At 40.4% G+C, this 12,497-nt stretch overlaps 1 protein-coding gene across 2 annotated transcripts in view; it reads left to right on the forward strand.

Annotated features, from left to right (window-relative positions):
- The window catches only part of chchd3a (coiled-coil-helix-coiled-coil-helix domain containing 3a), an 80,035-nt gene that overhangs the window by 14,543 nt on the left and 52,995 nt on the right, over positions 1–12,497 (forward strand). For both annotated transcript variants that reach the window (XM_028571093.1, XM_028571095.1), the window contains one exon: positions 9,712–9,892. In XM_028571093.1, coding sequence (XP_028426894.1) covers positions 9,712–9,892 — 181 coding nt within the window. The remainder of the gene's footprint in view (positions 1–9,711; positions 9,893–12,497) is intronic.

Genomic DNA, 12,497 nt, shown 5'->3' on the forward strand with positions numbered 1-12,497 from the left:
TGAAATGCACGAGGCCAAAATCTCAAGGTCATGTTCAACCGCAAAAGCATAAATAAGTCATTTATTGCATGCTATTTCACAATAGAATGGGACGTAACTGCCAAAGTAGGGCTAAAAATGTCTTGTTAAAAGACAATTCTGGCGCAAAACGAACCTAGGGGTTAATAACCGATGTGTACCCACTCTGTCGTTCTCTGGGACATGTTTTCATGCTAATTAAATGTGTTTGTAGCTTGAAAGAAGCTAGCGCGGAGCGCTGATTCGCTTACAACGCTAGTATGTCCGGGGCACAGGGAAAGTAAAAACAGATTGCTATTTTGTACCACTATTAAGGCTCAAAATATCACCAAACTTCAACGGTAGCATAATGAGTGTCTTCTGGGTAGGGCTGTAATGTCCCTAGATGTTAACCGAAGCATTGAGAACATTGTAAGTGTACAGACCGTTTATTGAAAAGAGATTATAAAGACACGTTCATGTTTACATGCGGCCGCCATCTTGAAAACCAGTCATGACTTATAGCTGGCGATGCAAACTAAAATCAAAATCAAATAATTTCACCGATGACAAACATAACTTGTCTAGTGTAGCTAGCTACTTATTCAGTGGATAACTGTCCATCTGGTCCCTCCGGTCTGGGTCGCTGTCTGCAATTTATTTTCGGGACATGGAAAAAAGTTTCAAGTACAGCTCTGTTTATCAGAGAGGGGAAATCTTCAAACTTTACAAAACACAGCGTCTCTTGGGTGTTGCGACGCAACAGGTCCCACTCCGTGCAACACAGACACTCCTGTTCAGTGGCCATAGCTTCACAATGTCTGCAGGTACACCACCAGTTTCCCCAAGTACAAGGCTGTGTTGCGGCATTGACTACCGGTAGCTTTCTCTCGTAGCCCTTTCACGGAGCTCTGTACACTTACAATGTTCTCAATGCTTCAGTTAACACGTAGGGACCCTCATTATGCTACCGTTGAAGTTTGGTGATATTTTGAGCCTTTTTAGTGGTATAAATAGCGATTCGTTTTTACTTTCCCTGTGCCCTGAATACTAGCGTTGTAAGCTAATCAGCGGTCCACGCTAGCTTCTTTCAAGCTACAAACACATTTGATTAGCATGAAAACATGTCCCAGAGAACGACAGTGGGTACACATCTGTTATTAACCCCTAGGTTCGTTTTGCGCCGGAATTGTCCTTTTAAAAGACATTAGACCTCCATAAGGCACACAAACACATTCACTTTGCCTTTTGGTTAAAATCAAATTTTTTCTACACTCAGTATAATTCCTCCATTCTATCCTATGTAATATTGTTGTGTAGGGTACATAGAACAAGGGAATTGTGAGCAACAGTGGTGTTTAGATTTTGGCAGTATTTCTTTTGTTTGGCTTCAGGACCATAAATTAACTTCAGCGATCTGGCTTTGCATGTTTTTCTGTGGTAGGAGTGAAGTAAAAGCTCTGTGCGGAGTTCATTTGGGTACAGCTTAAACTCATTTGTAGCAAGGAGCGGCTGCAGGGAGCAGATTTGCCTCTGCCGCTTCTCTGTGAGGCATCAGAGCAGAACGACTCAGAGAAAAGGATGAGAGAGAAGGAGAAATGAGGGGGTGAGAACTCTTACACAATCCTGTCTCTCCTCCCTCAACCTAACTCATCCTGTGTCAATACTTGATCCAGTTCTTCCTCTCTGGGTTATTCTCTCAGGATTTCCTTCACCTTTCTTTCCCGGTCTTGTCTTTTTATTCCTTCCTTATCCTCCCTTCCTTTCTATGTCTCTATATTTCCTGTATATCTCCAGCCATCTCAACCTTTGTCTGTTTCTCAATCACCCTTTTCTAATTCTCATTCCATTTTCTTCCTTCCTCCCAGTATCTCTCTCAATATCTCCTCCTGTGCATGGAATGCATGTTTTTGAGTGTCCAACTCTAACGCTTAAAGGTTAGTTGTTGTTGTGAAACGTCTGCCCATTATTTCAGCATGTAGTCAAGCAGCTTGTGTTGGCAATATAATTGTGTGTCAGACTTTTGAGTGAGAACACTGACCTTCTCCCAGAGCTTCTGTCTTCCCATTAACCAGCCAGCCTGTTAAATTCCTTATTTCCCGCAGGTCAGATGCAGACAGATAGTCCAGCCTTTTTACATTGTTTATTTTTATATTTTCTTTACACATAAATGCATACACGGACAGACATACACAAACCTCCAACTCATTTGAACAGAGTTAGAAAGTTGGGAGGTTATTAAAAAAAAAAAAAAAAGGTTCCTGAATCCAACTTGCCTGGGTCCAGACCTTTGAATCTACCCACCCAGCCGAGTCAACTCAAGTTGACAATTTTGTCTGATATCAAGCAAGAATCCAATCTGATTAAGCCAGGATTGTGTCTGGGGAGTTGTGATTCTTCCTTTTAAAATGGGTCTGAATCAGCAACATTGCTAGCATTCTCTGACTGCACTTGCATTTACTATTTCTTCTTGGTATTCTTACTGTAACTACTGCAAAAGCATAACTTTAGCAACTTTACACCCTCTGACCTAGATTCATAGTAATAATGACAATATGATAATCATAATAACACTAACATTATGTATACTCATAACAATAATCATACTAATATTCTTTATTCACATAGCACTTTTCAAAAACAAGTTTACAGGCATAAAACCAGAAAACACACAGTACAATTACAGAGGAATCACCATAGCAACTACCTCATGCACCCGAACGATCAACCAGCTACCTAGCAGCTACTGTGAATCCAACCATCCCAAGCTATCACCTAGAAATCCTAGGGGTGGGTATCACCAGAGGCCCCACGATACAATATGTCACGGTACTATTCTGTGATATATTGCAATTTATTACCTTTTTTCCAACTCAAAACTCAACTGCACCATCTAGTGGACTGAAAAAAAAATAATTGTATTATTCTAGTACCAAAAAGTTAAATTGTCATATGCAATTCATATAATAAAAGATTGATACTTGGCGTCTGAGTATCAATCCGTATTGCCACGGAAAATATCGCCATACTATGCCATATTGATTTTTTTCCACCCACCCCTAAGAAATACTCTAGTAACCATAGAAAACCTCATAGTGATCAGCAAGTGATCCCCTAATAATGCCCCACTAACCATCTGATAATCCCTAGCAACCACCTACTACCCATCTAGTACCACCATAGCAACTGTGCAAAACATGCAACCACCTATCAATACCATAGTAACCATATAGAATACCATATATACTAAATTTCTGAGATATATATATATATATATATATATATATATATATATATATATATATAGATAGATAGATAGATAGATAGATAGATAGATAGATAGATAGATAGATAGATAGATAGATATATATATATATATATATATATATATATATATATATATATATATATGTATATGTGTATGTATGTATGTGTATATATACACACACTCTCTCTCTCTACCGGTCAAACGTTTGGGGTCACTTAGAAATTTCCCCTCCATTCCAGACAGAATACCAGCTGAGATCAGTTGCATTGTTTTTTTGAATCGGGGCAGCAGTTTTCAGATTACATTATGTGCTTACATAATTGCAAAAGGGTTCTCGACTGTTGTAGACAGAATTGGCTGATCTTTAATGCAATATCTACATTGCCCATTATCAGCAACCATTCATCCAACGTTCCAAAGGCACATTCTGTTTACTAATCTGATATCATTTTACCGAACTCTGTACTTTTAAGCATACCAACTGGATTACCTCGGTACTACCGAGTACTGATTAAATGGTCAAATCAATCGGTGCCAAATTTTGGTACCTGAGAGTGTGTAAGCGCAGAGCTTCGATGCAGATAAAGCAAGACTACGTCGCCTCTGCAGCTTGTTCAAGTCACAGTGAGAAACAGCTATGCTGATAAAGCGGTCGCAATTGTGGTTACACTTTTCAAAACTCCACTAGGACAGCGTTCGCTGCAATACAATATAATGTTTACACTTCCACTGAGACGGGCACAACAGCATTTTCTATTCCGTGGTGACAGACTGACAGGCTGGAGGTTGTAGGGCAAGGCAAGGCAACTTTATTCCTATAGCACATTTTAAACAAGGCAATTTAAAGTGCTTTACATAAAACATTAAATAGCAATTAAAAACAGTCATGTACAGGCTAAAATAGAATAAGACACAAATCCAAGAATCAAAGTTACAAAAAAATTTTTTTGATTAGGCCCTATTTGATTGTAATATGTTGTAGGGATGGGTTTGGGAGGGGGAGAGGGAGGTATGGGAAGGGATTTATTTTTGTCTAGTGTGTAAAATTTCTAAATAAATTAAAGGTTGAAATTGAGACGTTTGGACTTATGTTTTTTCACTGAAATAAATGTTTTTGTCATTAGACGGAGAGTAAATAACCGAAAAAAAGGTACCGTTGGGTACAGCCACTGAATTTTAGGTACCGGTTAAAATGTGAACGGTACCCAGCCCTAATTATAACTCAACTCAACATTTCATAGCACCCACAGTCATGTGTTTATGTGTGAGCGCAGCACATGTGTGTCAGGGAGAGTGCTAAGCTCCATGAAATATTCATAAGCAGCATTCAGCAACATTATTCCTAACATCAATATTACATTGGGCCTTTAAATGCCTTTGTTTCAAGGCACATGGGTCGCATTTGCATTGTTCTGCAGATCTGTCAGAATCCATCCTGCCAGGCAGACTGTATTAAGACACATCTTGTGTTGATGATGGGTAGACAAGAGCACACATTAATGGGTGAAGAGCTGAAGGGAGATAGCAAAGGTAAAGAGGGGAAAGGTAGAGAAGACATGCATTTGTAATTTTTTATTTGTTGTGATATTTATTCAAGAGTAATGATATTTGAAATTATTTTAAACCGGCTGTTGTTTTCACCGGCCATCATTTTGACCATGTTTGCATTTACCTTTGTTATTGGACAGTGTGTATATGCACACACACATGTACACACTCGTAAAGCTTGCCCTGACTGTATTCACTTCAATTTAACAAACACAAATTTTTGCATATAAACTGCTACATATCTAATCTCTGTCAGTTTTTAAAAATAGTGTCCTAAAATAACTGAAATATTCCCAAGTACTTCTGTTCAGGGTCATCTCCTGAAAATAGTGAATTACTTTACTGGAAAGACCCACACGGCCCGACCCTCTTGCACTCCACTCCTTTTTAAATGAATGACACCTCACTGGTTCTGTCTTTCCATCTTTCTGTTTTCAAGGCTCGATCCACTGAGCCATCAAAACACAGGTTACTGGGCCAAGATTATCCTCGTTCTCCATCCAGTAGGGGTGGGAATCACCAGAGGTACCACGATACAATATTATCACGATACTTAGGTCACGATACGATATTATTGCGATTTTAAACATATTGCGATATTCTGCAATATATTGCAATTTATTACCTTTTTTCCAACTTCATTATTATGTCCCCAAAGGAAAACTTTGTCAACATCTGTTTGTTCATCTCACATGAATTTTATTGCTGTAAAATGTGACTGTCAAGCTGACTAACTAACCAGCACTTTAATGAATATGTTATAAATGTTGTATACACCTGGCAAACTGAACTGTTTGCATTTTTAATTAAGGTGGACTAGACTGTAATACCAACAGGTATGCACTGCTGTGCTACTACAGGTATTTTTTACAATTAAAATGAGTACAAAAACGGCGCGACGGAGTCACGTACCTCGGTTCCGGTGTTTTTAGCAAGTGACAAAATCCTTCATTTTCCACAACGTTGTATGGACGCAGGTCTTTGCACATGAAGTAGGCGATGGCTTGAGTTATTTTCTTAGCTCGCTCTGAATTGGGAGGTAGCTTTGTCAAGCTAAGTGTGTCCAGTGTTGGTTGGTTTTTCGGGCGGAGCTGGTTTAGCATTAGCTTTACCGTCCCCTCGGCTAACGCTAACTCTGGATGGTGGCGTGTGAGATGAGCCCTCATGTTTGTGGTATTCCCTGAGTATTTTATTTGCATACGACACTCCTGCAAATCCCATGTCTCATGTCCATCTCAGTTGTCCCCTCCTTGTTAAAAATCCAAAAAAAAGTCCAAACACTTGATTTAAACGCAGATGGTGCATTTCTGATTTCTTTCTCTGACGCTGCCATGTTTATTTTATCTACATCCTCCTGCACGCTGACAGTCACCCCGCTGACCTCACCAGAAAACAAACAGCGCCATCTGGTGGACTGAATAAGCAGTTGATTTCATTATTATACTACCAAAAAGTTAAATTCTGATGTGCAATTTAAATAATAAAAGATCGATACTTGGCGCCTGTGTATCGATACAGTATTGCCACGAGAAATATCGCGATACTATGCTGTATCGATTTTTTCCCCCACCCCTACCATCCAGTACCGGATCAAACATCATCCACTTATCCTCCAAAAACATTATTTTTTTTTATTTTCATTCCCCTTCATAGGTGTTGTCTTTTTCCTCCTCTGTCTGACTCCATTTCCACCTCAAAGCCCCCCTTTCCTACCCAGTGCCAATCTTCTACAGTCGAATGAAAAATGCATCCAATATACCAGGGACAGGGCAATAATGAGTGGAAAGCAATAGAGGTGAAGCAGACAGATAGCATCCAGCTAGTGATAGCAGTCTTTGCTTGGGTTAGCACTTGTGAGGAAGTCAGTCAAGGGACTTTTTTTGCAAGGCTGTCTATTTTCTTGGCCCCCTTTCTTTCACTTGTCCAGGTTATAGCTTTTGGTCACCGCAAAACTTGACGTGTTTCGGTTTACTTTTAGGTAATATAGTAAAGCTCATCATTTTCATTTTCCTTTTTCTTTTTTTTTTTTTTTTTAACCATTTATTTGAATCCTTGAAGTCATGGTGTTTTGGTATTTTTCTTTTTCTTAATTTGGCAAAAAGACCTTCCTCGGTGAGTAGGCCTATACCTTTTTATTAGTATGGTTCAACTTTGCCTGATTCAGTCCTGCTTTACTTTCTTTCATGTGCGTTTTCTGTTATGAAACGAAACAGGAAAAACAAAAAAAGGAGGTTTTGCGCTCCTGAGTTTCAGTGTTGCTGACAGGTGACTAAGAGCATGCTGGTAGTCCTTAAAACATCTGCACACTTTCAGTATTTGCACATTCAATAATTTAATGAGTCCAGACAAACATTTTGTAACAAGGCTTTATATATATATATATATGAATTTGCTTTGCTATAATTGTTTCATCTACTACTGTAGGTTCTTATAATTGTTTAAATATACTGTACATGTTACACAAGGGTCCAAAAGATATGCTACAAAAAGTCAACTGACTGCTAATGCTGGCCCACATGTGTACCACCAAAGTCAATTTCTAAAAACCCTGTATGTTGTCACTTCTCTGGTATAGTAACGGCAACAGCTAAAGCTTCTTCAGTAAAGGTAGCTTAGGTGCATTAGCAGTGCAGGCAGGCGTCTATTGTGGTGAAATGGTGAATGTAAAAGGCCATTAGGAGGCTCTGTGTGTGTGTGTGTGTGTGTGTGTGTGTGTGTGAGTGTGAGTTGGAGCCCGATGATGGATGGAGTGTGCTGACGTGTGCAGCCCAGTGGACTGTGAGACTGGACATGGCTGGTCTCTCTCCGTCTCCCTCCATCTCTTTCTCCCACTCTCTGCCTCACTCCCTCTTTGCTTCACTTCCTCAGGGCCAAACATGTCATGTCGCCACCACTCACTCTCGCTCCTTCCTCTCTCTCTTTTTCTCTGTCTCCCCCATCTCATCTTACTCTCCCCTGCTCTCTGACATTAAGTGGTGTTGCAGGGCAAATGGCAGCTTTAAGACATATTTGAGTGTTAAGTTGAACATATTTTTATTAGACCTACCCATCATCTGCTCAGAGCCATAGGCATGGAATGGTGATCAGTCCGACTAGTCCGTCCATCATGATTCCTCACTGTCTAGATTTTGGGTATATTCACAGGTGAGGAAAGAGATGAATGGGATTTTTGAAATAGAATAAAAGATGAAAACCCCCTCTACATTGACAGATCATCGAGTGCTTGTAAAATCAAGAAAAACAGAGCCAAGCCAAATGCCTATTAACACATACTTGACAACGAGGATTGTGCACTTGCCATCATAATGAGCGATGCACAAACCTGCAGAGGCTGTACATTAGTCATGTATTTAACTTAATTTATGAATAAAATAAAAAAGATTTCCACCTTTTTAAAGCACATCTTTGAAAATAAATGTAGTTCTAATACTTCACTATTTAAAAACAACTATTGTGGTTTAACTGTGTGTGCACTATGGGCATCATACAAAACTTGATCAATTAGACCTCTAACAACTGATGGATCATAGATGGTTCATTTGAATGTGAACGAATTTAATATTCAACCCTTTCCCTATCTGTGAATTGCATCACACAACAAGTCCCTATCACTCTCAGGCAGCCTCCTTCTCATCAAGGCTGTCTTTCAGGGCTCTCTTAGGATTTTTCTTTGGCAGAAGTTTATTAAGACCCTCGCCGTCTTCATTCAGTCTGTCATAATTCACCCAGGCACTCGCTCCGTCTCTTCTGTGTTTATTCTACCTTGCCTCCACAGTTTGATTCCTAGCAGAGGAAGACGTTCAGGGTTTCAGGGACGTTCCTTCTCTTCTCCAATCAAGCACACCGTCGCCGAGTAGGGAGTGTGTTGCTAGGCAACTATGAGAACCTAGTGACAGGGTTCAAACGGTGGTCCTGTGTCTGCAGAGAGCGTACTGCCTCTGTCTATATCATTCCTTTATTGGATTGATGATTCTTGTTTGGGGAAAACGGAAGCTTTCTCTGTCCTCTATTATTGATAGTCAAATCCCTCGTAAATGTAAATTATTTGCAAACTATTTAAGTTGATTTGTACTGTTCGACAGGTGTCAACCAACTGTGGTACATCAGGGTTGTTTTTTTTCCGCTTCTCAATATTGCCCCCTCTTTGTAAACTGTGGAATAGCACAGACATGGCATGTCATGCATGGGATGGTAATGTGTATGACATCAGTACTCAAGTACTTTGGCCTATATCTACGCTTCATTGGCACTGTTATTGCATTTGTGACCTTTTAAGTTTTTTGGGAGACATTGCAAAATGGAGGCATATGACTGTGGGTGCTGCTGTAAACACCAAAGATACTTGGGTAGTTACCTGAAACATTTCTGCTGCTCTGAAAAATAACGCTTACTATTCTATTTCCCTGAAGCCAATTACTATCTGTGCTTAACAGTATGATCATTTTATGTGATTGAAGTTTTAAAATATTTAGCAATAGATACCTGTATGTTTTTTTTTTCAGTGTGTTATAGTTTCAAAGTACTCTAGCTTGTTTTTAGTTTGAAATTAAGAAACCTGGAAAAGTGTGCTTATGGTTCAGCATATGTACAGACCTGTTGTACTAAGGCAAAACAAAGGTACCTTGGTCTCAGGACAGTATACATTGCAACATACTGGGGACAGCATAGTTTTTTACATTGAACATTTGAGAAGCAAGTCATGCATTATAGAGATGGCTGTAGGGGAAAGAAGAGTGAGTAGTACAGTATATTCTGTAGTCCTGTACAATGAGGTGCATTATTATTATTCTGAGGACAGTGAAGTTACAATAGGAACAGTGTTGCTGTACATAATGAATTTATGACATTTTGAAATGAGTTAAAGTGTTTTTAAATATGTAAAATGGTGATTCCCACAGGGTTGAGGCGGAGAAGGCCCGGGCAGAAGCCCAGGCTCATGATGATGCCCAGTCCAAGGTACAGGATCAAGTGTCCAGGATCCTGTCTGTGGAGCGGGCTATGGCCCAGGAGAGCATCCAGCAGGCTGTAATAAGAGAGAGGATCGCCACTGAGGATGAGAGACTCCGTGCTCAACTCTATGTAAGTCTTTCCACAAACTTACGCATTGATGTATGGCAGCTGCTGTGAACTTTACCATCTTATTTTATCTTGTCAAACAGTTTCATACATTTGAACATTGAGTTGGATGAACGTGCACCACTGTATCAAACAAACATTGAACATTTGAACTGTTTGACCTTGCGAGCACAGACTCACTGATGAAAGCCATTTTTACATGTAGACAGGTCCCATTTTACGTTCACACATTCCTGTTCTATCACACTGAGAGACACAGAGGTGAACCTATTTTCTGTAATCGACAGGTCTTGCTTGGTTCTGTGACAAAATCTCAATGCTGTGAGTGTGTGACTATCGCTGTGAGCAGTAATTCATAGAACCAGCTTGACTGTGTCGACAGACACCCTGCACACACAGTACATTTAACAGTTTTTTTCATAGTCATTTTTAAGACGTCAAAGCTTTATCTACATAATGCAAATTCAAAGCGCAGATTAAGCTCATTTAAAAAAACAAAACAAATGGTTAGTAAACACCTCTTTGCTGTATCCACATCTTCGATATTGTTGTCCTCCATATCTCTGCTTGTTCATCCTGCTGTATTATAAAAGCTCCCTTGATTTTGGGCAGCCTGTGTCTTTATTTCCTGTAAATTGCCCTTGTAAACATTGTCAGATGAGCTTTCCGTACCACACACACAAGCAGCGTATTGTTTTCTAAAAGAAAACACATTTTCCCTCGAGTGCGGCTGCTGTTTACAAACCTATGCTATTGATTATATAGCTCATTTCACACGTTCATCGCTGTAATAGAAAAATGAATCATTTTGTTGAGAGAGAGGGAGAAGCGTTGACGTGATTCCACGCCGCAGGACAAGTGTATGAGGGAGCCCTCATTTGGAACGGCGATCAAAACAAAAAGAAAAAAGAAAAGGTAGAGAGAGGTAAGTGAGGGAGGGAGACGCATGATGTGATGTGTTTTTCCCTTCAGCTTCTGTGAAGAAAGCTGTTTCAGTTGTAGGTTTCCTGTAATGTAATTTCTGTTTTTCATAGGGAGGGAGACAGGACAAATGAGGGGAAGAGGTAGGAGGAGGGGAGAGAGGGCAAGAATGGAACACTTGCTTTCTATCTGTAATATGTTAGCCGCAACGTGAGTGCTGGGTCTTACTGAACTGTCACAGCGGAGAGTCCTTGTGCTTGTCATTGCCTGCATGCTCCTAAAGTACTAACTCCTTGTACTTAAGAGAACTTTTCCTCCTATGCGCTATGAAGCTTTTACTTGTGGCCCCAAGGCTAACCAAGGGCCTTTAGCAGCCTTTGGGACTACGTACAGATAGCAGCACTGCAGTGGCTATGCGTTCAGTATGAGATTGAACACACACACACACACACACAGTGATATCCACTCTTTGTTTCATTATTTGTCTGTAACCTACAGTATATTTTCAGTGTAAATCCAGTTGATAGTTTCTGTTCTCCCTCCACTTTGTCTCTACATCCTTATAGCACACACACTGAGAGAGAGCGAGAGAGAGAGAGAAAATGTGTGTGTGTGAGAGAGAGAGAGGAAAAGAGCGAGCGAGTGTGTGCTTCTGCATGCCTGTGTGATAATTTCCTCAGTTTGAGCATTCTTTTGGAGTGCTGGAGTTTTACAGTTTTTCTCGATTGCTTAAACACATTTCTTGAAACTATGCCTCATATTCTCAAAACAGTAAACACAAATCCATAACGTCTCACCCAATTCACCAGACATCCTATTTTCAGGTCAAAATGAAGCACTATATCAAAACCATTAACTCTTACTGAAAAACCAAACTTTGACCTCAGACGGGACACACAAGCCGTCACAACATACACACTAAAACTTAGTTTTACACACTGGTGTAATAAATTCAAAACAACATTTCCAAAACTGTTAAGTTATGTTGCCACAAACCTTTTCAGGTGAACACAAGACACAACCAATGGTTACATTGGCACATTTTATTCATTACTGTATTACAGTACTACACAGTAAAAAAAATTCTGCATTATTCTGCATCAGCATCCCATCTTTGCTCTGGGTCAGGCCAGAGAATCTCGTACACATCACAGGCTATATTGGCCCTAGCCAGGCAGCGGGGGTAAAATCCTCTTGCATGCCTGATCCACCCCTGGCACGCATCTACGGATATGTCTAGGCAGGCTTCTTCCATGGCCTGAAGGAGCTGAACACGCATATAAGGTTCTCGGTCATACACTTTCCACCGCCATGCCGAAAAAAACTCCTCTATTGGGTTAAGAAATGGAAAGTATGCAGGCAGAAAGAGGTTGCAAAATATTGGGTTATTGGTAAACCAGTCACGAACCAGAGCAGCGCGATGGAAGCTGACGTTCTCCCAAACAACAACATAGTGAGGGTGCTCTGGTTGTGCTGGTTCCCTGTGGTCCAGCTGGAACATATGCTCTCTTAGACCATCAAGGAATGCAAGAAGGAGCATAGTATTATAGGGTCCTAGACTGGCATGGCGGTGGAGTACCCCTCGTTGGCTGATGGCTGCGCACATCGTGACATTCCCTCCACGCTGACGAGGGACATTTACAATAGCCCGATGGCCGATTATATTCCTCCCCCTTCTCCTTCTTTT

Source organism: Perca flavescens, chromosome 23 (genome assembly GCF_004354835.1).
Source record: "Perca flavescens isolate YP-PL-M2 chromosome 23, PFLA_1.0, whole genome shotgun sequence".
Classification (NCBI taxonomy): domain Eukaryota; kingdom Metazoa; phylum Chordata; class Actinopteri; order Perciformes; family Percidae; genus Perca; species Perca flavescens.